The sequence below is a fragment of the Miniopterus natalensis genome, chromosome 3, assembly GCF_054644295.1.
Source record: "Miniopterus natalensis isolate mMinNat1 chromosome 3, mMinNat1.hap1, whole genome shotgun sequence".
Classification (NCBI taxonomy): Eukaryota; Metazoa; Chordata; class Mammalia; order Chiroptera; family Miniopteridae; genus Miniopterus; species Miniopterus natalensis.
Window position 1 is genome coordinate 72,837,261 of NC_142083.1, and position 27,734 is coordinate 72,864,994.

The 27,734-nt window shown below is 39.5% G+C and overlaps 1 protein-coding gene across 2 annotated transcripts; it reads left to right on the plus strand.

Moving 5' to 3' along the window:
- The first annotated feature begins 232 nt into the window (after nucleotides 1-232).
- ARPC1A (actin related protein 2/3 complex subunit 1A) lies at nucleotides 233-27,638 on the plus strand. Of its 2 annotated transcripts, XM_016217844.2 has the most exons (10): nucleotides 233-316; nucleotides 5,844-5,936; nucleotides 7,283-7,387; nucleotides 14,235-14,457; nucleotides 16,706-16,813; nucleotides 19,175-19,387; nucleotides 22,038-22,113; nucleotides 22,565-22,758; nucleotides 25,469-25,559; nucleotides 27,224-27,638. In XM_016217844.2, the coding sequence occupies exons 2-10, from the start codon at nucleotides 5,873-5,875 to the stop codon at nucleotides 27,260-27,262; spliced, it is 1,113 nt and encodes a 370-aa protein (XP_016073330.1). In that variant the 5' UTR covers nucleotides 233-316; nucleotides 5,844-5,872; the 3' UTR covers nucleotides 27,263-27,638. The 2 variants fall into 2 exon arrangements, with proteins under 2 accessions (XP_016073330.1, XP_016073331.1); XM_016217845.2 differs by lacking the exon at nucleotides 27,224-27,638 and having other exon boundaries at nucleotides 25,469-25,922.
- Nucleotides 27,639-27,734: the final 96 nt, after the last annotated feature.

Sequence of the window (27,734 nt, forward strand, 5' to 3'; positions counted from 1 at the left end):
CACCTTCTAGCCGGCTTGCGGCGCCACTTCAGAGGAGTCAACACGGCGGCTCAAACGCGGGTCTCTCCCCAACCGCACCCGCCCCGGCCCCGGCTCCGGCTCCGGCCCCGCCGCGCTCCCAAGCGCCCGAGCTTTGCGCATGCGCGGACTGCCCGCCCGGCCGCTTTGCGCAGGCGCTGTGACGGTTTCCGGGATCTGTCAGCCGCTCCCACAGGGCCTAGGTCCTCCGCCTGCGCTCGCCGGAGCCAGTTCGCGTCGACTGACCAGAGTCCGCGAATTCCCCGCTCCGAGCCGGTCCGGACTCCCCCGACCCGAGGTAAGGGGCCGTAGGAACGAGCTTCTGACCCTGTGTCCCTTCAATGACCTGGCCTCGCACGGGACTTGAGCGCTCGGGGACAATGAGGCTCGGCCCGGGGCCCGGAGACTGAGGGCGGGCGGGGGCTCCCAGCCCGGCCTCCAGAGGGGCGGGGGATCCCTGTTCTCCGTAGGATCTCCTGAGGTCGTGCGTCCCCATAAAGATCACTCCTTTTAAAAATTTCGAGCTCCAAGTGTCCTCCAGTGCCATCATTAACGGCTCCTTCTTCTGCGCTTCCATAGCCCTATTTGCACCTATATTGTGGCCATTTATCACAGTCCGTAAAACTGTATGTAGTAAGTGGAATAATCTCCCCTTAATCGGTGTCACGAGGGACCGTTCGTTTTTTTCTTTATCCTCTAGAATAGGTCCCTGCACACGGTGGGCGCTCGTGGAACATTTGGCTTCTACCTAGGGCAGCCCTCAATCCTTCAGTTATTGGAGACCCTTCTAAACTATAGGAAAACATTCTCCCGAGTTCCTTAAGATTCCCCCTCTCGAGTGCCATTATCCCCTAAGTCAGAATTGCGCATATTGGCTCCGTGGAACCTTTGATGTAGCAGCACCTGTCACATTCCAACCCCCCAGTCGGACTGCCAACATTCTAATCCTGGCACCGCCACTTCGTTGGATGACACTGGGAGGATTGCTTCTCTGAGTCCGTTTCCTCATCTTCAGTAAGAACGTTCTTAGGGCTTTCTGGCGAATTAAGTGACTTTATTTGCATAAGTTGCTTAGAATAGTTTCTGGCCGAGAGTAGGTGCTCAGTAAATATCAGCTAGTATTACTGCTTCTGGGCATTCTATGCATATTTATCTTGACTTCCTCTCCTAACCTCCCTCACTCCTCACTTGAGGTCCAGAAAAATGTCAGATTGACTTATGTTTCTGGCCCCAACCTGGTACTTACCACTATAGTGCTGGGCACCTGATAGGCACTGAAATTGTGGCTTAGACTCTCATTATAAAGCGATCTGTTCTCATACTGCAACTTTGGAACCTGCTTTTATCTACCTCAACTCATTGCCTAAATTATCCTAGTTCTGTCCTCTTTTATCAATTTTATCTGACCTTTTAGTTTCATGTAGGTTCTGGGTTTTCCCAGTATATAAAAACAAAAGACAGGATACCAGGAGGGTGTTTTTGCCGTGTGAGAGAGTGGGTGTAACTGGCTCCTTCCTATCACAAAATATTCAGAGAATTTCTGGGGTTAATTCATCTACTTATCACAAGTTAAGGAGGGGGTCATCTTGGAAAAATCAAAACTCCTGCTTGGACGGAGAGTGGTAGTATTTCAATCTAGGTGACTAATCCTATGCTGAAACAAATTCTCCGTAAAAAGTTTCAGAATGCTCTGCTGGTGAGGCTGGTGCAGGGAATTGGAACCTGTCTCTGAATGTGTCGAGGGTGTGGTGACCTTGTTGGAGTACCTGGTATTGCTGGGTTGGGTAATGAGAGCAATTAGAAACTGGATGAATCACAGTCTTGAAAACTGACTCTAAACAGGGAACTGAAATTCCCACTGTACAAATACTTTCAAGCTCCAAGGCCAAGTTCAGAAGATACTAACTGGTGTGTACTCCTTGAGATGGTTCCAGTCGAAGGAAGAAAGGAAATTAACTTATTGAGCATCTTTTTTTTCTTTCTTAATCCTCACACGAGGGTATTTTTTCCATTGCTTTTCAGAGCGAGTGGAAGGGAGGGAGAAAGAGAAACATCAATGTGAGAGAGACACATCAATTGGTTGCTTCCAGCACGAATCCCAACAAGGGTCAGGGATGGAGCCTGCGACCGAGGTACATGCCCTTGGCCAGAATCAAACCCCTTCACTCCCAGGGCCCACGCTCTAACCACTGAGAAAACTGGCTAGGGCTGAGCATCTGTGTTGAACTAGGCTTTGTACTACAGGCTTTCACATGTTATCTCATTTAATCCTCCGACCAACAGCCTTGGGATGTCAGTAATAAGTCCATTTTACAGATTAAAAAAATGGGACTTAAAGATATTAAGTGACCTGCCCAAGGTCTCATAGCTAGTATGTGTCAAAGGCAGGATTCAAACTCAGGTTCCCTTGGCTCCAGAACCCATGGCTAACCAAACATCAAAATGACTGTACTCACAGTGATAGGTAAAGAAAGGAGTTTGAAAGTAGAGAGAATTCCTTAAATCATATTATACTCTATTATTCTCTCTCTCTCTCTCTCTCTCTCTCTCTCTCTCGGTACTGGACAATAACAGGTCATCAGTAGAAGCTTGTTAAAGTTCATGTCACCACCTTCTTGTCTGTCCATTTTTCTCCTCTCTACCCTCATTAAGACAAAGGTTTTCAGATTTCATGTAAGTATTAATCACAGTTTAGAAATTATAATTTTCATCCCTATGACAGAAGGTATCTTTTCCTTGGTACAAAATTTAAGCTATTATTATTCTCCATTCACTGAATTTATGAATGCAAGCTGTGTTTACTGGGTGCCTTATAAGCTTGACAAATGTGAATGTTGTCTTGGCCTAGAGTCTTAAAATAGCCACATGATTATAAAAGAATTTCAGATCTCAGTGTGTGTCCAAATATGGCTCTTGAATAGTAATAATGAAATTAGAAATGCAATTTTAGAAGTAATTATGCCATTGTGTAAACGTTTACCTCTTTTGAAGGCTTTGCTACATTACTTATAAAATGAATTGAAGAATGAGAAAGCCTTTGCCTGCAGTTGTTCTTTTTTAACTATACATGAAATATGTGCTTTTACATATAGATTTCATATTAAATTATTAATTTGCAGACCAATTTTGTTTCAATTAACAAATGACCTTATAAAGTGTGGCTTTGAACTAAATTGCTTTTAATTAAGGAGATATTTATAACACTACATGTTATTTTGAGTAACTATGAGTAAAACCTGTTCTGATGGGTCAGCATCTGGTTATAAGAGAGAAAGAATCCTTCAGTGAGTCTGAAAAGTTTTTTTTAATCCTCACCCAAGGATGTGTTCATTGATTTTTATAGAGAGGGAAGGAGAGAGAGAAATATTGGTGTGAGAGAAAAAACTATCGATTGTCTCCCACATGCACCCTGACCGGGAATCCAACCCGAAACCTAGGTATGTGCCCTGATTGGGAATCGAACCCCAAATCTTTTGGTACGCGGGACAATGCTCCAATCAACTGAGCCATCCGACCAGGGCTGAACATTTATTTTTAAAAAAACAAATTAGCAGTCTCATTTGAATTTATTTTTTCAAAATTGTTTTAATTTCCTGTTAGAGGCTTTTTCTGTATTTGTGAGTTGAAATTTGCTTTCTAGAACATGTAAAAGTAAAAAATTAATGACCTAAACATCTTCACCCTTGGGATAAAAGGTAAAACACTGACATTTCTCTGCCAGTTCAAGATATCAGATGTTTTATTTAAGGGTGTACTTATCTCTTTTTGACCTTTGGGTTCCTTTACAACAATTAGCAGAGACATTTTTTTGCTTTGCACTGAGACTGACTTCTGCTTTGCCTGCTGAACTTTGTTCACTTCACAACCTTCTGGTGGCCCTTCCATTCATTTCCTGCTTACATCAGAATTTCTATCTCACATTTCAGTCTCCACCCTAGGTTAATATGACTTGTACTTAAGTGTATTAAAACTTCAAAGTGTTGTGAGAGTGCCTCTTAGAAATGATAAAATTGGGTGCTTTTTGAAAATATTTCTCCTATTTCAGGTAATGGTCACTTCTTCAGTGGATCTAGATTTGGTTACCTATAAAATAGTGAATTTTATTTGATTTTTAAAAAAATATATCTTTTTTGATTTCAGAGAGAGGAAGGGAGAGAGAGAGAGAAACATCAATGTTGAGAGAGTCATTGATCAGCTGCCTCCTGCACACCCCAGACTGGGGATAGAGCCCACAAGCCGGGCATGTGCCCTGACCAGGAATCAAACCTTGATTTCCTGGATCCTAGGTTGATGCTCAACTGCTGAGCCACGCCTGGCTGGGCTTATTTGATTTTTAATTCAGTAATATTTCACAGATTCCTGTGTTTCATTTAGTTACGATAAAAAGTTTAAAGAGTAGTATAACAAACACTTGCATACTCTTAGCCTGGATTCACCAGTTGTTAACATTTTGCCACATTTGCTCTTTATATATCTACATGTACTGAAGGACTGCAAATAAATTGCAGATTACATCATGACACTTTACCTCTAAACACTTCATCATCTTTATCTTCTAAGATTTAGGACAGCCCTAGCTGGTTTGGCTCAATGGTTAGAGCGTCAGCCCTTGGACTGAAGCGTTCCAGGTTCTGTTCTGGCCAAGGGCATATACCTCCGTTGCAGGCTCCATCCCTGCCATGCGGGAGGCAACCAGTTGATGTGTCTCTCTCACATAGATGTTTCTCCCTCTCTTTCTCTCTCCCTTCCATTCTCTCTGAAAACCAATGGAAAAAAATATCCTCAGGTGAAGATTAATAATAATAATAATAATAATAATAATAATAATAAAATATATGTATGTATATAAATAAATAAGAGTTAGGACATTCTCTTACCTAAGGGCAAACCATTATAGTTAAGAAATTGAAAATAATTCTGTGTTGTTACATAATATGTAGCCCAAATTCAAATTAACCCCATTATACAAAATATCTTTTATGGCTATTTTTAAAATACAGATTACAATCAAGTTTCACATATCAAATTTGATTTTCATAGCTCTTTTAATCTAGAACAGTCCTCACCCCAACTTGCCTTTTTTGAATATTCCAGGCCAGTTGTTTATAGTATGGCACACATTCTGGTTTTAACTGTTTATTTCCCTTTGTGTTCTTTAACGAATTATTTTTATTTTCTATAAACTATAAGTTGAGTCTGGATCTTGATTAAATTTAAAGTAAGTATGTTTGGCATAAATTCTTCATAGCTATGTTGGCCATATTACCAGGTTACTCCAGGATAGTCCTGTGACCTGTTGTCACAGCGTAATTATTAATAGTGCCCCTTTTTGCTCTCTTAAACGTACTCTGGTCTGGATGATAAATTAAGTGGTCACTACTTATAAATGATGATGTGCACTTCATGTTGCCTCCCATTAGGAGGCCTCTCAGATTATATTGTTCCACTATTTATGATACTAAGTGTGATCACTCAGTTACAGTGGTGACTGCCAGATTTTTTTATTGTAAAGGCATGTTTTTCCCTGTGTAATTAGTAAGTAAGTAATCTGTAGGATGATCACTTGAGACTGTCTGAATATCCTGTGCCCCAACAATTATTAACCCATGGTTTTAGAGTCCCTTGTTGACCCTTGGCAGAATAAATTATACATTGGTGGTTACAATAGTAGTTGTGTTTAAATGATTACATCTTGACATTGAGATTGATTCTTTTTTAATAGGAGAATAATATTTTATTTATCCTGAAACATTTCAAGATCTCCAAACAACTTAAATATTGGTTGCTTGCCATTTTAAATGCTTTTTCTCTGTTGCTTATTGCAGCTTTCTATCCTTTGAAAACACTAAGAATAATGTCCCTGCATCAATTTTTACTAGAGCCAATCACCTGCCATGCCTGGAACAGGGATCGTACCCGTAAGTATACTATTAACTTTGTGCCTTTATTTTGGTACCTTTGATAATTTTAGATATAGGCACTTTTAGGGATCATATATATCGTCACATGTGAAAAGGACAGACATAGGTTCAGAAAGGAACTAGGTCAGTCCTTTGGTTTACAGATATAGAAACTGAGGCCTAGAGTGTTGGAAGGACTTTCAGGTGGTTATACACCAAGTTAATGTCAGAGCCCTTGCTAGCACCCAAGCCAGAGACATCGTTCATTGCCCTAAGAATCCAGTGTTTAGAATGGTTGTGCCATAATACCACACTCACCCAACATTTAGTCAGAATTCACAGACCTAGAAATAAGCTGTTTCAGAGACATGGGGTTTATTTCTGAGGTACTAAGAGCAATACTAACTTGTATTTACTATGCTATTCATAACAAGCTTGAGTTTCTAGTTTTCTAGCTCCAGCAAACTAGAAGGGGATGGAGAAGACCCAGAAGTAGGCATAGTACAGCAAACAAAGTGACAGATAATATGACAAGGAGGAGGAACAAAGAAAAATCTAGATACAGAAGTATTTGAATTATATTCACTCTTTTTTTAAAATAACAGCTTTATTAAGATCTAGTTCACATAACATAGAATTCATCTTTTTAAAGTATACAGTTTAGTAATTTTTAGTATATTCGCAGTTATGCAACAGCCATCACTATCTAGTTTCAGAATATTTTCATCACTCTGAAAAGAAGCTCTATACCCATTAGCAGTCACTTCCAGTTTTTCTCAAAACTTCTAGTCATAAGCAACTACTAATCTACTTTCTGTCTCCATGGACTTGCCTATTCTGGACATTTGATTTTCAGGTCCCTTATTTAAAATGGCATAGAACAATGCACATAGTTGACCTTCCACCTGCAGATTCCCAACTGCAGATGGAAAATAATATTTTCTATCAGCAGTCAATTGAATCCATGGGTGAAACCTGTGGATACGGAGGGCATCTGTACTTATTGGGGGGAAAATGCACATATAATTGGACCTGCACAGTTCAAACCTGTGTTGTTCAAGGGTCAACTGTGTATCAGATAACTATAGCAACATTGTTTATTTCTTACTGGTTAAAATCTTTAATTGACAGTTGTATATGTCTCTGATAAAGTGAATATTTAAATTTAGTTTTTTACAAAACATTTTAAAATATGGAGTTCAAATAGCTGTAAAAATAATAAAGGAATTCTTCAGAGGTTAATATTGAGAACCATTTTCTTGAAACAGCTTTTTTGTTCCTTCAGTTTTTTAAATACCAACTGTAACATGTCCCTTTTTTGTCAGTTTCAAGTTCAAGTGTTAACTATTGACTGTTTTTTCCAGAGATTGCCCTTAGCCCCAATAATCACGAAGTCCACATCTATAAGAAGCATGGGAGCCAGTGGGTGAAAGCTCATGAACTCAAGGAGCACAATGGACACATCACAGGTAAAAGAAGATAACCATGAGCTTAGTACAGTATTTTCAAACTTAGCATTCTTTCATTTAAATAAAGAGCTTAATAAAATAAGTCTGCCATAATATTCAAAGTTGTACAGCATTTACTGCGTTTTCTTTAGAAAATTTGAAAAAATAGCATAATAGTGATCTTAATTTTTTTGAATTGATTTTAGAGAGAGGAGGGGGAGAGAGAGAGTGAGAGAAAAACATCTATACGTGCCCTGACTGGAGATCAAACCCCCAACCTGGGTATGTGCCCCAACTGGGAATTGAACCCACCACCTTTCCGTGTATGCTCCACCTTTAGATGATGCTCCATCTAACTGAGCCACACCATGATCTCAATTTTTAAGTGCTGTTTTAGCCCAGTTGGTACACAGCACTCTACTAGTGTTATGGAAAACACTGAACCTACTATGAGGACTAAGGAGATGAGACATGAAAGCGAAAACTAGACAGCAGGTCAGCTGTGTGAAAATGCAAGCCAAACTGAGTTTCCAACTGTAACAGGAGCACAGTGTCTTCCAAAAGTTTCCTGTATGTTGTTCTGGGGGCAAGGAAGACATTCCAAATACTGAAAAAGACAAAGAGTAATACAACAAACACCCATATTTCTACCACCTCGAATAAACAACAAAAAAGATAGGTATCTTTTTTCCTGTGCCAGAAAACAGGAAACAAAGATTTAATAACAAGGAATATTATTCTAGATAATGGTAAAGTCCCCTCCCACCACTAGTCCTATTCTTGTCCCTCAGAAGGCAGTCTATAATTTAGTATAACATTGTCCCAGTCCACTTTTAATACTTTTACATACATGTATGTAGCTTCATAAGCAATCTTCAGTACTATTAGCAGTATTTTTAAGTGCTTCCAAAATGGCATCATATCATACATCTCTTGCAGCTCTATGTTGGTGTATCTAAATCAAGTTTGTTCCTTTTAACTGCTGTTTGGCATCTCATACCTTCTTTATTTATTCCTTCCTCCATTGAAGGACATTTATGTTTCCAGTTTTTCCTTATTACATTAAGTGCTAAATCTAGCATTCCTGTGCAGATCTCTTTGTGCATGTATGAATGTTGATATATAGTAGATTTGTTGTACCACAGGAGTATGTACATCTTCAGCGTTGCTAGGTATCATCAGATTGCCTTCATCCTACCAGCCTTCTATGGAAGTGCTTATTTCCCCACACCCCACAAATACATGATACGGTCAGACCAATGAGTGAAAGGTGGTATCTCTGTAAGTTGCATTTTCCTGATTAATAGAAAGGTTGAGCATATTTTCTGATGTTTATTAGACATCCGGATTTTTCATGTGTGTGTGTAACTTTAGTATGTATAATTTCTCCCCATTTTTCCACTGGGTTTTTGTCTTTTTCTTGTTAATTTGTAGAAGGCTAGATCTTAAAGCATTGGCTATAAGGCAGATTCCTGATGTACCTTAACTTTTGTCTTTGGCAAAAACTATTAATAGATGCACAGAGGTGGCAAGCAGAGCAGGGCTGAGTTTTATTAGGCAAGTGTCAAAGGAGGAGAAGTAAAACTGTGGAATTTTTACAATGGTTTTCAGAATTTAGTGAACCAAATCCTGATATCAGATTTCAAGAGGCTGTACTGCTTTGTTGTTAACCATGTCTGGCTATTAAAAAAAAATTACTTATTGCTCTGTTTAGAAAGAATTCTTGTTCTTTAATCCTTACTACTATAATTTCTTTTTCATCCTGTTTTCTGGCAGAATTGATTCAACCTCTTGTTTTAAACAGTTTGGTCAAACACATAAAAACTTATTCTTCATAACTTTTCTTTTTTTAAATATGTCTTTTATTGATTTCAGAAAGAGGAAAGGACAGGGAGGGAGAGATAAACATCAATGATGAGAAAGTCATTGATCAGCTGCCTCCTGCACACCCCCTATTGGGGACTGAGCCCGCCATCTGGGCATGTGCCCTGACTGGGAATCGAACCATGATCTCCTGGATCATAGGTAGGTGCTCAGCTGCTGAGCCACACCAGCCGGGCTCTTCACAACTTTTTTTTTTTAAAGTATATCTTTATTGTTCAGAGAGAGGAAAGAATAGGGGGAGAGAGAGAGATAGAAACATCAATGATGAGAGAGTCATTGATCGAGCCTGCAGCTCGGGCATGTGCCCTGACCAGGAATCGAACTCCAACCGCCTGGATCCTAGGTCGACGCTCAACCGCAGAGCCACGCCCAGCCGGGCACAACTTTTTAATTACAAGTTTCTCACTGCAGTCTTGAGTTGTCCCTCTCCTCACAATAACATTTGCACTGAAGTGGGCAACAAAGGGACTAGTGGTGATTTTTTTTTTTTTAATTGGGACCCAGGAATTTTGCTTCTAATCCCCTAACATACTGATTAGCTTAAAGATCTCCTTCCCCCAAATCAGAGAAAAGCATAGCATGTTTTGATCTTCTGCATTCTTTACATTGTATTCCCCAGCAAAAACTTGTGATCATCCCTTTTTGCTTTTACCAGGATTTGTATATAATGCTAGTGAGCACCCTGAGCTGGCTGACTGCATATTACCGAACCAGCACCAAAGACATAATTTCTATTTTTGTGGCTATCGCTTTCCCACAACATTATTTCTATTAGGTTTGGCCTATTTTCTCTAAGTCCCTTTCCCAGTGGCCTTATGGCCTAAAAATAATAAAACTCTTATTTTAAGTTGGAAATTTGGCATTGGAAATACTTTTACATGAGAAAGGGCTAAGATGAAAGACCAAAGAGATAGCCAGGAAAGTGAAATACTTAGTCCGTTTTTTCCCCTCCTTTTTTTTTTTTTTTTGGAATCCTTTGAACTCGGGCCTGTTTTCTGTCCAAATGCTCAAATGATATTTTTTTTAGGTCTTAAAAAACTGTTGTTGGAAAACTCTAAATATAACTGTGTGGCAGCAGACCAAGGATCAAACATATTTCCTCAGAAAGATAGTAACTACGGAAAAAGAAAACTTATCTTCTGAAGCTTTCTAGAAGAAAAGACTAGTCAATACTGCAGAGAAAAAGAGTATGGCAAACATCAAAGGGATATTAGAGTCCTGGTGTTTTTTTCTGTGAGCTTATTCTTTTGTGTTAAATGTTTCATCACTACCTTTAAAGAAAAAAAAGCAACACAAAAAACATTTTACGATGGACAGTTTTAAACAGCTAACAAAAATAGATAATAATGTGTGAGCCCTTGTATGCTCATCACCCAGATTCAGCAATTATCAACTCACAGCCAATCTTGTTCTCACTCCCTTCCTGTACTATTTTGAAACAGATTCCAGACATTGTATCATTTCATATTTCAGTTTGTACCTCTAAAAGATAAGGACTCTTCAGTAATAGCCAACACAATACTTTCTTTTAATTGGGATCCTAGTAAGGTACACACATAGTTGTGATTAGTTGATGTATATCTTTTTTTAAAAAATATGTTTTTATTGATTTTTAAAGAGGGATAGAGAGATAGAAACATCCATGAGAGAGAAACATCATCAATCAGCCATCTCCTACACACCCCCTCCTGGGGAATTGAGCCCAAAACCTGGGTATTCGTCCTATCTGGAATCGAACCGTTATCTCCAGGTTCCTGGGTTGACTCTCAACCATTAGGCTGTACCAGCCAGGCTGATGTATCACTTAAGGCTTTTGTTTTGTTAATAGGTTTCCTTTCTTTTCTTTCTTTTCCTTTGCAATTTGTTAAGAAAATTCAGGAACCAGATTGTTTGTCCTATGGTTTTTCCAGAGCCTAGATTCTGCTGATTGCAAACCCATGGTGTTTTACATATTTCTCTATCTATATTTCCTGTAAATGGCTAGTTGAGTTAGGTGATGGTAGGTTCTTTCATCAAGGAGGCACATAATGTCTACTAGGCAACAAATATGTGTTTAACGAGCTAAAAGCCATTATCATCTAAAATAGTTTGAGGCTATGACTGTGATTTTACAGTTTTTGTATTCAAATGTAGACTTAGAACTATAAAACCATGCAGAAGGCAGTTCCTTATATTTTTCTTAAGAGTAAGAATCTTTTGATTTTTTTAAGTACCTCATGCTTAATTACCTCAGTAATTCTTATAAAACACATGTGTTTAATTAGAGTGGTCATCATATGGAATAAGGGGTGAAATTTGAGATTGTCAAAATCATTACAAAATCACTAAGCTTTCTCTTACAAGGCAATATTCTGGATGTTAGAGGATATATTAGTTTCCTGTTGCTATGTAACAAATGCTATAAACTCAGCAGCTTAAACCAAACATATTTGTCCTCACAGCTTTTATGGGTCAAGAGTTAGGGCCTGGCTTATCTGGGACTCTGCTTTGGGTCTCACAAGCTGTAAATAAGGTGTCAGTCAGGGTTGAGTTCTCATCAGAGGCTCTACCAGGGAAGGCTCCACTTCTAAGCTCCTTCAGGTTGTTGGTAGAGCAGTTCATTTCTTTTTGACTGTAAGTTTCATGGCAGCTTGCTTCTTCAAAGCCTACAAGGGAGAGTGTAAGCGTGTCTAGCAAGAGGGGTGGCATGTTTTTATGTTTTGTGGGGTGTTTTTGGCACATTCTTATGTAATCTTGTATGGTAATTATGTACACCTCATCACCTTTCCCGAATTCCATTGGTTAAAATCAAGTCACAGATCTTGCCCATACTGCTGGGGAAGGGACCACAGAGAGGCATGAACACCAGCAGGCAGGATCACATGGACCACCCTAGTGTCTGCCCACCACAGTGGTTTCAAAGACTTGTTTCCTGTTGTCAAGAAGCTTGTAATCAAGTTAGGAAAACAAGACATTCATAAAAATAATTTGCATCACACTTCTGAGATTTTATCATAAAGAGATAAGTTTAACCAAAGCAAAAAGAATATTTATTCCAATTTTATCTTAATACGTGATTGGAAACTAGCAAAATGTTCAACAGTGTGATGTTTGCGGAAATTTTTATGATAGATCAATGTTCTGAAATAATGAATAACCACTACTAATTTATAAAAAGCAGGAGAAAATGTTTGCCATAATATTAATATTTGGGGACATAGAGAAAAGGAGCAGAGCTTTATTGACTTTCTGCATGTTTCATTGTGATGTTTGTTGCATAATAATATGTGGTTTTTGCTTTTGTAGTTAAAAATAAACTTTTTAAAAAATATATGTTTTTATTGACTTTAGAGAGAGAGGAAGGGAGAAAGAGAGAGAGAAGCATCAATCCGCTGCCTCCTGCACACCCCCTACTGGAGATCGAGCCCACAACCCGGGCAGTTGCCCTGACTAGGAATCAAATGGGCAACCTCTCAGGGCATGGGACAACACTCAACCAAATACACTTTTAAATCTAATAAAGAGGGCTGCAAAACTATCCTTTAATGAGTGGATTTAAAATGAAAATATATAGCACTTAAAGCACACTTCCCCATATCATTTTCCCTTCATGGTGCAAATAATTGAACTGACATTTCCTGTGGGTGAATGAATGAACAAACTTTTCATACTGCTAAGTCACTATGGTATATGACTAATGGAGATTTCTATTTATATTCATCTTACTTGTTTGTATATAAATGTTAAGAATGATGCCCTTCCTGGTGTGGCTCAGTTGGTTGGGTGTTGTCCCGTGTACTGAAAGGTTGCTGGTTCAGTTCCCAGTCAGGGCACATGCCTGGGTTGCAGACTCAGTCTCCGTAGGGGTTATGCAGGAGGCAGCCATGTTTCACTCTCACATCAATGTTTCTCTCTCTTTCTCCCTCTCTCTCCCCTCTCTCTTCCCCTCTCTCTAAAAATCAATTAAAATATTTTAAAATAGCCTGGCCAGGTGTGGCTCAGCGGTTGAGCGTTGACCTAGGATCCAGGCGATCGGGGTTCGATTCCCGGTCAGGACACACGCCCAGGTTGCAGACTTGGTCAATGACTCTCTCATCATTGATGTTTCTATCTCTGTCTCTCCCTCTCCTTTCCTCTCTGAAATCAATACAGATATATTTAAAAAGTATATTTTAAAATAAATATTAAGAATTTTAATTATTAGTTTTTAGGGATATTTATAATATAAATTTATTAGTAATATTTCTGTAACTTAAATGTGAAATTATATTTGTAGAAAACACCTCATCAATAGCTATAAAATGACTGAGTCATAGCAGCTTTATTGTTGGGATAACAAATTGACTGACTTTGGGATTCTTCACAGAGGCACCAAATAAGTAAATGTCTGGTCAAATAAGAAAAATAAAATTTACATTTAGATACATATGTAGGTCTCTTTCTAGTTTAGATACAAAGATACTCAAGGACTCTTTCATAGAACCTGCATCATACAGAAAAGGTATTTAGGTTAGTTTAAATAGCACAGACCTTCAAAAGAATATATAGTGAAACACAAGTTATATTTTCAACTCTATATACTGAAGATTAATTTTATTTGCCCTGTATGTTGTTTTTAGTTGGACGTCATATAGCAGGCTTTCAGTCAATATCATTGAATTAGGTGTCTTAATGAATTAATAATAAAGGTACTTTCGGACCCCCCCCAAAAAAAATCTTAGAGGGAAGATAAAGGTCTTCAGACTAAATATCTTTAGAAACCTGTGAATGGGTGGAAAGAATGTCCCTGCTTAGTTTTGTAACCTCTGCAGTTATAAAAACAGTTCTATTCTAACTGGACTCATGGAGGATCCCGAGTTACAGAACTCTGCAGAGAAACATCCTTGCCCTTGTGATGTGGTGATCAGGATCACATCTGTCCCAGCCATACCAATGCCTACCTGCCTGTGCCATGTCAATTGTCATGGGCCCAGGCAAAGTAGATAATGCCATGTCTCACTTGCAGGTATCGACTGGGCTCCCAAGAGTGACCGCATTGTCACTTGTGGAGCAGACCGCAATGCCTATGTCTGGAGTCAGAAAGATGGTGTCTGGAAGCCAACGCTGGTGATCCTGAGAATTAACCGTGCAGCCACTTTTGTCAAGTGGTCCCCATTAGAGAACAAATTTGCTGTGGGAAGTGGAGCAAGACTCATTTCTGTTTGTTACTTCGAGTCTGAAAATGACTGGTGAGCAACATCTGAATATTTTTTTTACTTCTGTCTATAGAATCATACATTTGGACCAATATGTTCTTGGTGACTTCTTGAGACACTGGGTGAAGGCTTAACTATAACTTCAATTTTTCTTCACCTGGAGATTTTTTTCCCTGTGAAATTTTCCATTCTTTCTGATTGCATGTTTTCCCTTCTCATGTGCACACTGAGTCAAATCGCACATCTTTCTCATATTAATATAGAGCTATGGTTTCCATGTTCTAATCTCCTAATTTGTTTGTTATATAAGATATTACTACTCTTCTGACTGTGTACTATCCAAATAGCTGTTTTGTTACTCTAATATATAAATCATAAACTTGAAAGATTCCCAGTGTCCTGAGAAATAGTTTTTTTCCCCTCATTCTACTTTTCTCTATCCAGTTAAATATCTAGGATTCTTACAGATAACAGTATTCTCCTTCCTTTAAAGTTTATTTGCTAACCAAATCTGTGCCTTGGTATAATGCTTTACTTGTTTAAGCCATTGAAGTAAAAAATGGCCAGGATCTTGGAAATATAATCAGCCTATTGTACTTTTTTTAATGAATCACTTGTAGCTAAGCCAGTCAAAATGCAGAGGTTTATTTTATGGCTCAGTAACTTACTTTAACTATTCCTTCCTTCTTACTTTGATAAGAAAACAACTCTGCTGTACCTGACATGCATTCAGAAAGGATGGTAACTACCCTTCAACAGGGAATTGTCATTTATTATGAAACTGGCAGTGTGTATTTGCACTAAAAATAGCAGAGTACACGTTACTCTTTGTGTTAGTATTACTGTTTGCTTTCTGCTGAAACAGTGAAAGGAAGGGATTATCATTTACACTTTGTAATTTAGTAAAACCTTGGAAATTTTGATTCTTTGAAAAGAAAGTCTGAATTTGCAGCAAGATTGAATTATGAATTTAAGACATGCATTTTTCTTTCAAGCATGTGTAAAATTAAGACTAACAAAATGTTACCTGCTAAACATCATTTAGGAGGCTCACTGTAATAAATTGGTAAGAAACAATTTTTCTTTCTGGGTAACCTTCAATGTCATTGATTGTTCACATTTTTATTCATTAAAAAATAGCCTCGCCCAGCCGGGCGTCGCTCAGCAGTTGAGCGTCGATCTAGGCAATTGGAGTTCAATTCCTGTTCAGGGCACATGCCCGGGTTGCCTGTTTGATCCCCAATCGGGGGAGTGCAGGAGGCAGCCGATCAATGACTCATCATTGATGTTTGTATCTCTCTCTCTCCCTCTCCTTTCCTGTCTCTGAAATCAATAAAGATATATTAAAAAAAAACAAAACCCTCAAATATAGGTAAATTGGGCTTTACTGTAGTACAAAGTGTTGTCATTTGAACAAGCTGCACATTCAGGGGAGTTTCTCAGCTACGAAACAATATTTTATTGGTATGATGTGATTCCTTGAAAACAACCTCTAAGTCTTTAATATAAAATAACTGTATTATTAAACAAGTCAGAAGATTGTCTATTTTCTGAATGAAATTTTTCAGATAGGTTCCTAAGAAAAAGATTTTATAGACAATAATTTAGCTTTCAAGGAAGAGCATTTGGTACCATATTAAGTCTCTAAGCTTGAACAACAGTACATGATTGGTTTTTAACCTGCAGTTTAAGGGCAGAATAATGACTGATTTTGGACATAAATAAACTCTTCAGAGAATTAGAGGGTTATCTTCAACAAGAGGTTCTCCTGATTTCTTGGTCGTGCTTTCTCTGTGAAAAAAATTAAAAAGAATTTGAAGCTTTAGGAAACTTATTTAGCATTGGAAACTTAGAAAAGAAATTAAGCAATCTTACAACCCAAACTTAACTTAAAATGCAATAACAAATCACTGAATATTTATAATGAAAATTCAAGTAATTTCAAACCTCAATTTTTATTTCAGAGATTAAAGTCACATGTAATCTGAAACTCCATGAAGCAGTACCAGAGTTAATCCATAAATATACTTACTGAAGAGCATCCTCTGGTATCCAGAAGCTCTGATGAGATTGTCAAAACCTAAAAGACAGGAAAATGAAAGGGACCATCTGTGGTTCTTTCTCTCTTCCTCTCTTCCTTTAGAAATGCACCTTCTGTCTGGCAAGAGACCTGGTAGCCACATAAGAGCCATGCATTGGTGTTTTCACCTGACACATTTGTAGGTCATTTGGGGATTGTTTGATTTGTAGATAAACTAAAATGGATTTTCTCCTTTTGTAGGTGGGTAAGCAAGCACATTAAAAAGCCAATTCGCTCCACAGTCCTCAGCTTGGATTGGCATCCAAACAATGTTTTGCTGGCAGCAGGATCCTGTGATTTCAAATGCAGGTGGGAACAAGTGAGAATTGGTAGACAGACTTGAGCTGTTCATGGTTCATCTTTCAACAGATTTTTTTTCTGATATTTATAGAACATTTTATTCAATCGTTTCCACCAGCATTTAAACATACTCAAGACCAGACCCATAACAAAACATCTTCTCTCATTTTAATACACATCCTCCAGTTACCATTCCTGTTTTTATCCTCTTGCAGTTGAATCTCTAAAAATCTATTTTTGTTTGTGATCTTCATTTCTAAACCCCACACACACCTACTGTAATATGGTTTCACATTACACTGCACAGATGAAAGAGCCCTTCATTAGGTTAATGGTAATCTCCATTTGAAGTTCATTTGCAACTTTTTTTCTTTCAACACATATTTTTAAGATCCCTTTTTGCAAGATGCTGTGCTAGGCACCGTAAAGAGCTCCGATAAAAGGAGCTTGTGGCCTAGAAAAGGGGCTGAAGCAAGTGCATAAATGAGTGAAGGACAAAGAGGTAGACTTGGCAGTATGGTAGAAGGGAGAATCACGTGCAGGGATAGGGAAGTTTTCCTGAGGCAGAACATCCATGGTTTGGAGTGAGGGAAGTGTTCTCCTCTCCCACTCCCTCAACTATAGTATTATTTCTCATTTTGTAACCCAGGCATTAGACTGCAAATTCCATAGAGAAACTAAGATTAACAAAACATAGCTGAACAGCGTACTGCAGAGCTATTGTGTTACTCCTTTTTAGTTAAAGCTTTTTGTTATTAGCATGAGGCTAGAAGAAACACAGCCACTTGGCTAAGAGCTTTAAGAATCATACAAGTAATTGCTTTTTTTAAAGTTGTTCCTTATCAACAAGGCTTTTTTTCCCTCTTTAGCCAGAAGAAAAGCAAATAAATGTTGCTTTATGTTGACTATGTGGTGGGTTTGGGAGATGGGATGTATCTTTCTTTAGTAGGCTATGTGGAGAATTTCCAGAAATCCTGGCTAGTGATTTATATCCTAGAATACCCCAGGTTTTTTTGTTTTGGAGCATCTTTTATTTTTTCTTAAATGTGTGTGTGGCAGTTTGACTATAGGAAGGGGACTCGGTAGTGTCAAGGTAGTCTGGAAAAATATTGGTTCTTCTACTTAAGAACCAGTGTAAAAGTAAAAATACGTAGATATTCTCTAGAGTTTTTCATATTTAGGAGTTTTGTTTTTGTGATGTTACCCAGAGTCGTTATAGCTCCCTTAGAAGATAGAGCTAAGTGTTACTGATCCATACCACCTGGATCATCAGGCTTTTCTAAAAATCTGGTTGTGAAAATAGGTTATAGTTCTTTTGTTAGTAATAATTTTTAGAAATAAACTTTGTCTTGACTTGTGCTCCTTTGGGTATAGGTCTGTTCTGTTCACACACTCAAGTTGGTGCAGCTGAGAACCACCCATTCATTCCTGCACTCATGACTAAAGCAGTAGCCATTGTGATGCTGATTTAAAGCACAGTGATTCTAAGGTCACATCATCTAACTTACAGATAGCTTACTGTGTGCCCTTCCCCTTTTTAGTGCCCTGACCCTTCCAGAACTGTTGCTCTGGATCATTTAGGGAGTCTTTAGATTCAGAAGTTTTTGAAGAGAAGCTTTACAAAGTAGATACAATGTTGGAGGGCAAAAAGGAATAAAAGGATAGATTCCCAGCTGTTCTTTATCCCTTTTGCTTCCCACCTCAAGGAATTAGAGAAAGAGGTGATGACAGCAGGCTATAAAGGACCCACCTTCATCCTAGACTGTACCTTCCACAAAGGCTGGACAGTGGGCCTGAGGGTGACAGCACTGGGGAAAGCCTGCCCACTTCCCACAGCCTCCCTTGGCTTTCTCTTTGGATGTCCCTTTCTTTAAGTGGGTTCATACCATTGGTTTATTGCAGGGGGGCAAATAGTTTCCTTTCTCCTACCATTTGATTTTGTGGGTTTCTTGGAATACTGTAGAGAATGATGATAAAGTAGACAGGAAAGAATGCTATGCTCATTCAGCCAGATCTCCTATGGGCAAGGGAGGGGGGAACAGCACGATCCTCCCCCAGAACATACACTTCAGGAGGGAAGGGCTTTTGTGTTCATTACTTCTAGAATGGCACTCCTAGAGCTGTGCCTGGCACTCTTAGAGCAGCACTCTGTGATTATTCTTTGATTGAGTATGGGTTTACCAAACTTGAATTGGCCTGTAGGCAGCTTAGAATCATTCTGTGTCTTAAGAGGTTAGTGAATGTGAATTTGTCCCATCATATTTTACTCTTTGCATTCTGGAACACCTTACAGCAGCTGCCTGTGGCCTATTTCTATGTACATATATTAACATTTACTTTTTACTTTTCTCCCTGCCCCTTATACTGCAGAGTGTTTTCTGCATACATTAAAGAAGTGGATGAAAAGCCAGCCAGTACGCCTTGGGGCAGCAAGATGCCTTTTGGTCAGCTGATGTCAGAGTTTGGTGGCAGTGGCACTGGCGGCTGGGTACATGGCGTCAGCTTCTCCGCCAGTGGGAGCCGCCTGGCCTGGGTCAGCCATGATAGCACCGTGTCCGTTGCCGATGCCTCAAAAAGCGTGCAGTGAGTATTTGCCTTTTGTTTTGAGTTAGGAAGTGGGGTGGGATTTCTTGTCAGCTGGGCTAAGTCACAGACACCCATTTAGATTGTCCATTTGGGGAAATTTTAAAGAATTAGGTCTCGCAGACTGGTGCAGCCTCTATGGAAAACAGTATAGAGGTTCCTCAAAAAATTAAAAATGGAATTGCCTTTTGACCCAGTGATCTCATATCTAGGAATATATCCTAAGAATCCTGAAACACTAATCAAAAAGAATATATGCACCCTATGTTCATAGCAGCACAATTTACAACAGCTAAGATCTGGAAACAGCCCAAGTGCACATCAGAAAGTGAGTGGATAAAAAAGCTGTGGGACATTTACACCATGGAATACTATGCAGCTAGAAAGAAGGATCTTGTACCCTTTGTGACAATATGGATAGACCTGGAGAATATTTTGTTAAACAAATTAAGCCAGACAGAGAAAGACAAATATCTCATGATCTCACTTATATGTGGAATCTAAAGAACATATAATAAACTGATGAACAGAACAGATTCAGTGACTTAGAAACATGGAATAGACAGATGAATCTCAGAGGGAAGGTGGGGGTGGATGGGTGGGGAGAGATTAACCAAATAATTTATGTGCATATATGCATAACCTATGGACACAGACAATAGTGTGGTGAAGGCCTGGGGAGGGGAGTGAGTGTGGGGTGGAAGGGGTCAATGGGGGAAAAAAGGGGACATCTGTAATATTTTGAAGAGTTAAAAAAAAAAAAAAGAGGTCTCACTTCCAGAAACACTTCTTAGTGGAAGTGCTGATAGTGATTCCTTTGAAGAACCTGCCTAGTTTGCTACTGATAAGAGTTCCTTCAAATAGCCAGTTTAGTCTGTTACTATAAATTCCTTACAACATGTAAAAGTCACACACCAGCCTTAAATTAAATAGAGGATGTGTTCTTGCTCTACGTAGTTAGTGAACGATGACTCCATTAATTTTGGACTTCATTCAATAATACTAAAACCCTGAAGCAAGTTCCTCTGGTGTACCCTGGAAGAACTCGAATTGTAATGACTCATTTATGCCTGCTCAGCCTTAAGGGAGAGCATTAGGCATCTTTTTAGACATCACAATTCATGTTTGTTCATCCTGTGTTGGAGGAAGAACCTTCCTTCCTGGTGCATCCTTTTTCACTGGCAGCCAAATGTAACCCACCTTTAAAGGTTTTCCTGACTTATCTGTATGCTTAATTGGTCATATCAGGTGACTCAGACTCCCTCTGCTGCACAGTGACAACAAAGTGACACTTCAGAAAGGATATTTTTTCCTAATGGATTGAATTATATTTTTAAATTTTATGTTTTTTTTAAAATACTCCCCCAGCATGGCCGGGCTTGGCTCAGCGGTTGAGCATCAACCTAGGATCCAGGCGATCTGGGTTTGATTCCCGGTCAGGGCACATGCCTGAGTTGCAGGCTCACAACCGATCAATGACTCTCTCATCATTGATGTTTCTATCCCTCTCTGTCCCTCTCCCTTCATCTCTCTGAAATCAATAAAGATATATTAAAAAATAAATAAATAAATAAAATAAAATGCTCCCCCATTATAAATGATAGTCTTCTGGAAGATATATATATATACTTACATAGTTTTTTATTTTTAACACAAATGGGATTATCCCATACATTTTGTATGGTAACTTGCCTTTTGTCATTCAGTGTTTTGATGTTACAGTTATTTAATTTGTGTATAATTTATTATAATGCATGATAAGCTCTTAGCATGTGCTTATTGCCAGCCCCTGTCTCCCCTTGTATTGATTTATATTTGGCTTTCATGGTCCTGCAGACTGTCCTCCATTCTTCCCTTTCTCAAAGTAAATATTTCATAGTAAAATCCAGGTATGCCACTGTAAGGCCTTAAGATGAGGTGTGAGGACTTTAATCTAATACCAATGGTATGGGGGAAGGGTGGTTGTCTCTTGAGACATAGTTTTCACAATGCATAATCTTTTACATGAAATTATATGTGTGAGTTCCTGGCTAGCTAAGACTGTGTCTTGTTCATCAGTAGCCCTGGCTTCTAACCCAGTGCCTGGCAGAGGAAAGAGAATAGGTCCCAGCCCTCTAGGAGCCCCCAGTGAGCACAGGAGAAGAGAAAATAGCAAACTAACGCATTCAGTCGTGAGTGACAATAAGTTTAGGAAGTCAGAGAAAGTAGAAGCCACTTTAGGCTGATATGATCCAGGAAAGCTTCATGGAGGTGATCAAATCAGAGCTGAGCTTCAAAGACTGGAGTGGACTTGGATAAGCAAGAGGAACAGAGACAGCATTGGTAAAGGGAGGTGGGAGCAAAGGCAGAGATGGGAAAGATCAGGGCCTGCTGGAGACCAAGCTGGAGACCAGTTTGTCTTGAGTTGGGGGCCTTAGAAAGGAGTAGAGCTTAGACTAAAAAGAGTGGAAGGCCTCCGTTTCTGCAGGTTATCTCAAGGCCATCTCACTTGAGATTCCTGAAAGGCTAGGTCATGGGGCTTCTTTTAAACATAAGTGTTCATTTATACTGCCGAAGCCCCTGTGAGAATGGGTCCTTTGTCATCTTCTGTATCTATAAAGAAGCTGAGTGGTCCGTTTTATCTCATTTTAACAAGTGTTCTTGTGTTCAGGGTCTCAACTCTGAAAACTGAGTTCCTGCCCCTCCTGAGTGTGTCATTTGTCTCAGAGAATAGCGTCGTAGCTGCTGTAAGTATTTCTCTTCATCTTACTTGCACTGTATATAATTCTCCAGAACAGGAGCAATGCATGCTCTGTGACTTTGTGCACTGGCACACAGTAAAACAGCCTTTTAGAAGAAACAGAGCTAGCCTTTAGGAACATCCAGCTCCCGGGCCGTTTATGGCCAGAGAAACAATTTGGTCTGGCCCTGCCAAGGCCTTGCCAAAGAGAAGCAGTTCCAGCCATCACATTAGGGGTGAGTTAATTAAATGTTTGACCAAATATAGCAGGCTAATTTTTAAGTTGATAATTTTGTATGGCCCACGATTGATGTTGTAAATATACAAATGGCCCTTGGCAGAAAAAAGATTCCCCACCCCTGCTTTACGAATAAGAGATGCCCATGGCGGTGAACATTTTGCTGAGGGGTTAGTAGGTAGGCATACCCTCCATGGCCTGACTAATAATCTTGTTTCAGGGCCATGACTGCTGCCCAATGCTCTTTAACTATGACGACCGCGGCTGCTTGACTTTCGTCTCCAAGCTAGACATTCCAAAACAGAGCATCCAGCGCAACATGTCTGCCATGGAACGCTTCCGCAACATGGACAAGAGGGCCACAACCGAGGACCGCAATACAGCCTTGGAGACACTGCACCAGAATAGCATCACGTAGGTGCCATCCAGCCACCTGGGGCCCCCTAGACTGGGATGTGTGTTCCTGGATGCCACCTGTAGCCAGGCCCCTGACCATCTAGAGAGAAGTGTTTAGGTGACCAAGATGCCCTTCTTCCCCTCTGTTTCCTGACAGCGTCTCTGGAAGTTTTGTGTGCTGCACACCTAAACACCCCTTCAGGAATGAGAGCAAGAAGTTTGTAGTTTCTCAACTTCAGGCTGTTATTTTCAGCTCATGATAGAGAGTGAACTACATCCACCAAGTCATTCTGTCCTTCAAGGGGTAGATGGTACCAGGCATCTCACATGAAGAGGGTAGATCCTACTGTGGGCTGTGAGCTGGTGTGGACTATCAGTGCAGCCTCTTCCTAGGGCTTGCTTTCTCAAAAACTTGATTGAGAATGAAAGGATTCTAATGAACAAAATAAACTAACAAAATAGAAACAGACTCATAGATACAGAGAACAGACTGACAGCTGTCAGTGAAAAAGGTAAAAGGATTAAGCAAAGAAAAAACCCTTATAGACACAAACAACCATATAGTGATTACCAGAGGGAAAAGGGGGTGGGGGGAGGTAGGAGAGGGTAAAAGAGGGATAAATGGTGATGGAAGGAGACTTGTCTTTGGGTGGTAAACACACAATACAATGTACAGGTGATGTATTATAGAACTGTACACTTACAACCTATATAATTTTATTAACCAATGTCACCCCAATAAATTCAATAAAAATTTTAAAAAGAGAGTATAAAAGGAGACCTACCTGAATGTTGTATTCCTCTGGTAGTAAACACATAACAGGAGATTAATTATATCCTGTTTGCAAAGGTAATTCTAGCTGTCATTTCATGTGGTTATATAAGACCATAGAACTGTGTTTTGTCCAAAAAGTTTGATTTTTTTTTTTTAAACCTAGTCAGGAAATGCAATTTATTTATTTATTTATTTATTTATTTATTTATTTATTTATTTATTTATTTATTTATTTAAAGTGCCCTGACTGGGAATCAAACAGTTGATGCCAGGCAAGGAAATGCAATATAGTCTTGATATTTTAAGTTACTATATTCAGTGTTAGGTACCATAGGATTTTCTCTTTTTGACGAGACCTTTTGTATTGAGAGACTTTTACTGTGATGATGGCAGGAAGAATAATGGAAACCTCTAGACTGTCTCATTGAGAGAATTATAAATTCAGGTTGTGCTTTTCGTTTTGTTTGTTTTTTTAATATGTTTTTATTTATTTTAGAGAGAGAGGAAAGGGGGGGAGAGGGAGAGAAACATCAATGTGAGAGAGAATCATCAATTGGCTGCCTCCTGCACACACCCCACCAGGGATCAAGCCTGCAAACCAGGCATATGTCCTGACCAGGAATCAAACCAGCAGCCTCTTGGTGCACGGTATGATGCCCAGCCAACTGAGCCACACTGGCCAGGGCTATGTTTTGCTTTTCATCATGTTCAATGAAAAGGACCATTAAAATAGGCTGAAAATGTCTGTGCTGTATTGAAAAGTGATAACTTGAAGTCATAGCAAAACCTTCTTCACACTTTTCAAGTTTCTCTGTCTTGAATGACTTTCAAAGTTGTTCCTTGTGATTTTTTTCTTAAGCTTCTCTGAAGACTACATGTCAAAAAAGAAACAGCTCTCATTGCCTTCTTTGACACTTTTAGGTTAAAAATAAAATGACATACCCTTACGGATTGACTTGTTTATTTTTATTTGCAGATATTAAGTCCTCTTTGCCCTAGAGCAGGGTTAGCAGACTTTTCCTGTAAGGGACCAGACAGTAAATATTTTAGGCTCTTAGGGGCTATACAGTCTCCATCACAGCTGCTCAACTCTTCCATTGTGATACTAAAGCTGCCATGAACAATATGTAAATAAATAAGTGTGGGTATTTCAGTGAAATGTTATGGACACTGAAATTTGGATTTCACATAATTTTCATGTCATGAAATAATAGTTTTGGGTTTTTTCCCAACCATTTAAAATTGTAAAGTCCATTCTTAGCTCACAGGTAGTATGTGCCATTTGCCATTCCCTTCCTTACAGGGAATGTTCTAGGCATTTCAGGGGAGAAAGGAAAATACTGTCTGAGCTACAGAATTGATTTTCTTGGAAGTTTTTCAGATAATTAGGCTGAAACAAGTTGTTTTATTTATCTATTCCTCTGCTTTGCCTGGTTGGAATTATGGCATGTCTGACTGTTGCTAACATTTATAATGATTAATTTCAAATGCAAGGAGAGCTCTTGGCTTGTATGCCCTGGCTGTCACAGAGTGGCTTGGGAGTTTTATTTAGAGCCAATTGAATTTCAGTCATGCTTTATCCTGCCTCTAGTTTTGTTTTTGTTTTTTTGTTTGTTTACATTAGTTTCCATTTCAGTCGTGGCTATGATCCTGCCGACACCCTGTTCCTGGGCAGTTTGCATACTGTGTGACCTGGATTGGCTTGTTTCTCTATGTCACTAATTAATGCAGGTTCTTAACCTTTCCCTCATATCAGTCATTCTTTTCTGACTATCTGGTAATATAATGCATTCACGTACTTTCTGAGTCAGATTGCTATAGCCTAATATTAATAGACAATTTGATATTCAGGAGTTAATAGACAATTTCCTTAAAATGACCTTATACTATTAGGAAGGTTGGGGCTCACTTCTACCACATATCTTACAATCTCTTGTTTTTCCTTTTTTTCAGTCAAGTATCTATTTATGAGGTGGACAAGCAAGATTGTCGCAAATTTTGCACTACTGGCATCGACGGAGCCATGACAATTTGGGATTTCAAGGTATTTTCTGCCTTTCAGAACAAATCTTGTGTTAAAACTCTTCCTGTGAGAAAAATGTTTCTCACTTCTTGAAACAAAATATCAAAGCCAATACAAATGAGAAATACAGGATATTAGACTGTAGTTCAGTCTTTAAAACCATACTTTCCCAGTGAGATGGAATACATACTTCTTACCAGATGTCCATCTACTCATTGAGAAAAAGTTGAGTGCAGTTTCTGTAGCAGGCCCTGTGTTGGGTACCCATCTAAATTTATCTAAATAGATATATTTTTATGGTTTACACTAATTAATCTAATAAACATTCACTAAGTGCCCTGTGGGTGCTAAGCATGGTGCTAGGTACTAAAGATATTGACATGAAGAAACCGCTGAAGGGCTTGTTTGGTAGGAGAGAGAGGAGGGAGAGGGGATTAGGTGGGGCTCCAGAAGAGAAGCCAGTGCCTCTGTTTTTATGTCAGGGAATTTGGGGAGATGCATGGACTGCCAGCGCTGCAGGGAAGAGCTGCATATCTAGATGCAATGGGATTTCAGGACACATGGTTGGGGGAGAAGGGAGTGCGAAAGCATTCTAAACTGCAAGAGCAGCCTGTGCAGACCAGGCCCAGAGCTCAGAGAGCGCACACTACATTCAAGGCACTGCCAGTGTTTTGGACTGTGGTATGAGTTCTACAGATGCAGAAGATGGAGCTAGAAAAAAGAGCCGTGGCATGGTCAGGGAGAGGAAGCTGGGCTTTGTCTGCAGACAGCTAAGAGCTGTTCCAGAACCAATGTAGAAAAGCACCAGGCTGTTGAGTCAAGTGAACAAGTGATGGGGATATGAACTCCAGCTGTGGCAGGGGTTGTAGCCAGGAGGCTCTGGAAGGAGAGATTTAGGAAGCCTGATGGAAGGGGTAGTGACAAATCCAAGGACTCTGGATACTCCAGCTTTATAGAATTTTTTCACTCTATTTCCATGATTCCCCCCCCCCTTCCTTGGGTCAAATACATAGTATAGAAAAGCCTCCAGAATATTCTGATGAAATAAACTATCTTTAAAAGTATCTCCCCCCCTTTTTTTATCTTCATATGCTTTAATTCCTGGGCATCGGGACTCCTGTGTAGTTAGCACCGTCTGAGTGGTTACAGTTCTGCCCTTTATCCTTCCATCTCTCAGGCCATGTCCTTTTCTCTTTTTGTGTAAGCTAGGGGGTCCCAGTGCAGTTTTCTCTAATCCATCTACCTTTGAGCTCTTGCTGTGTTGTGCGGTAGGCTGGCTGCTGTGTGGTCCACAGAAACATAGAAGTGCCTGCCATTAGGGCATCTAGAGTATGGTGAAGAGGTCAGGGACATGTACACAGGTGGCCCTCATCGGTAAGGGCCAATAATACAGATAAGGAGGTATGTGCCCCAGGAACACAGAGGAGTGTGCCCAGAGCCTGTGGGCTGGGGTGGTGAAGACAGGGGAATACATGGCCTGGAAGGGCCAGCAGTCCTGGAAAGTCTCTGCTGGGCAGAGCCCTGTGAGAGCCTGTCTCAAATTGGGGAGGGAGGGGGGAGAGAGTGGGGAGGCAAGGGGCCTGCACCTCAGCCGAGGAGAGGAAGGAAGTAGTATGGCACTATAGGGAAAACGTCAGGATGGACAGTCCTCAGTAACCATTAGTGTTCTTCCTACCATTTTCAAGACCTTAGAGTCTTCCATCCAGGGCCTTCGGATAATGTGAAGCTGAGTGAGCCTCCCAGATCCAGCATGACAAACTGACAAACTGACAAACTGCCCCACGGCAGCTCCACCATTTGCATGATGGTGAGGAGAGCCAGCCGCAAGGAAACACTGAAGACACATATCGTGCAAATGTTGTTTGTGTGATTTTGTTTGAATATAATTGGTGAAAGTGTTGGTTTTTTAAAAGCAGCAGTGATTGGGTTTTGTTTGTACTTTGTTTGTTTTTTTGGTTTTTGTTTTTGCTATTTCATTCCATTTTTGACCAAAGCTTCTCTTTTAGTAGTTTATTATGGAAAATTGTCACACTAACTTAAAAAAAGGGGTAGGGAGATATGTAAATTGCTGAAAAATTAAATAAAAATACTGCATACGTTTTTGGTTTTGTTTCCTTATAATATTTCCATTTTTAATAAAAAACTGGGTCAGTTCTTTAGACTAGTTTTTAAGGTAAAATCTTAGGTGATTAGGTT

Bases quoted from the DNA above. Each gene is read 5' to 3' on its own strand.
- ARPC1A (XM_016217845.2), top strand. From the start codon at position 5,873: ATGTCCCTGCATCAATTTTTACTAGAGCCAATCACCTGCCATGCCTGG. The intron at 19,388-22,037 runs GTGAGTATTTGC...TCTTGTGTTCAG, and splicing joins GATGCCTCAAAAAGCGTGCA to GGTCTCAACTCTGAAAACTG. The intron at 22,114-22,564 runs GTAAGTATTTCT...ATCTTGTTTCAG, and splicing joins AGAATAGCGTCGTAGCTGCT to GGCCATGACTGCTGCCCAAT.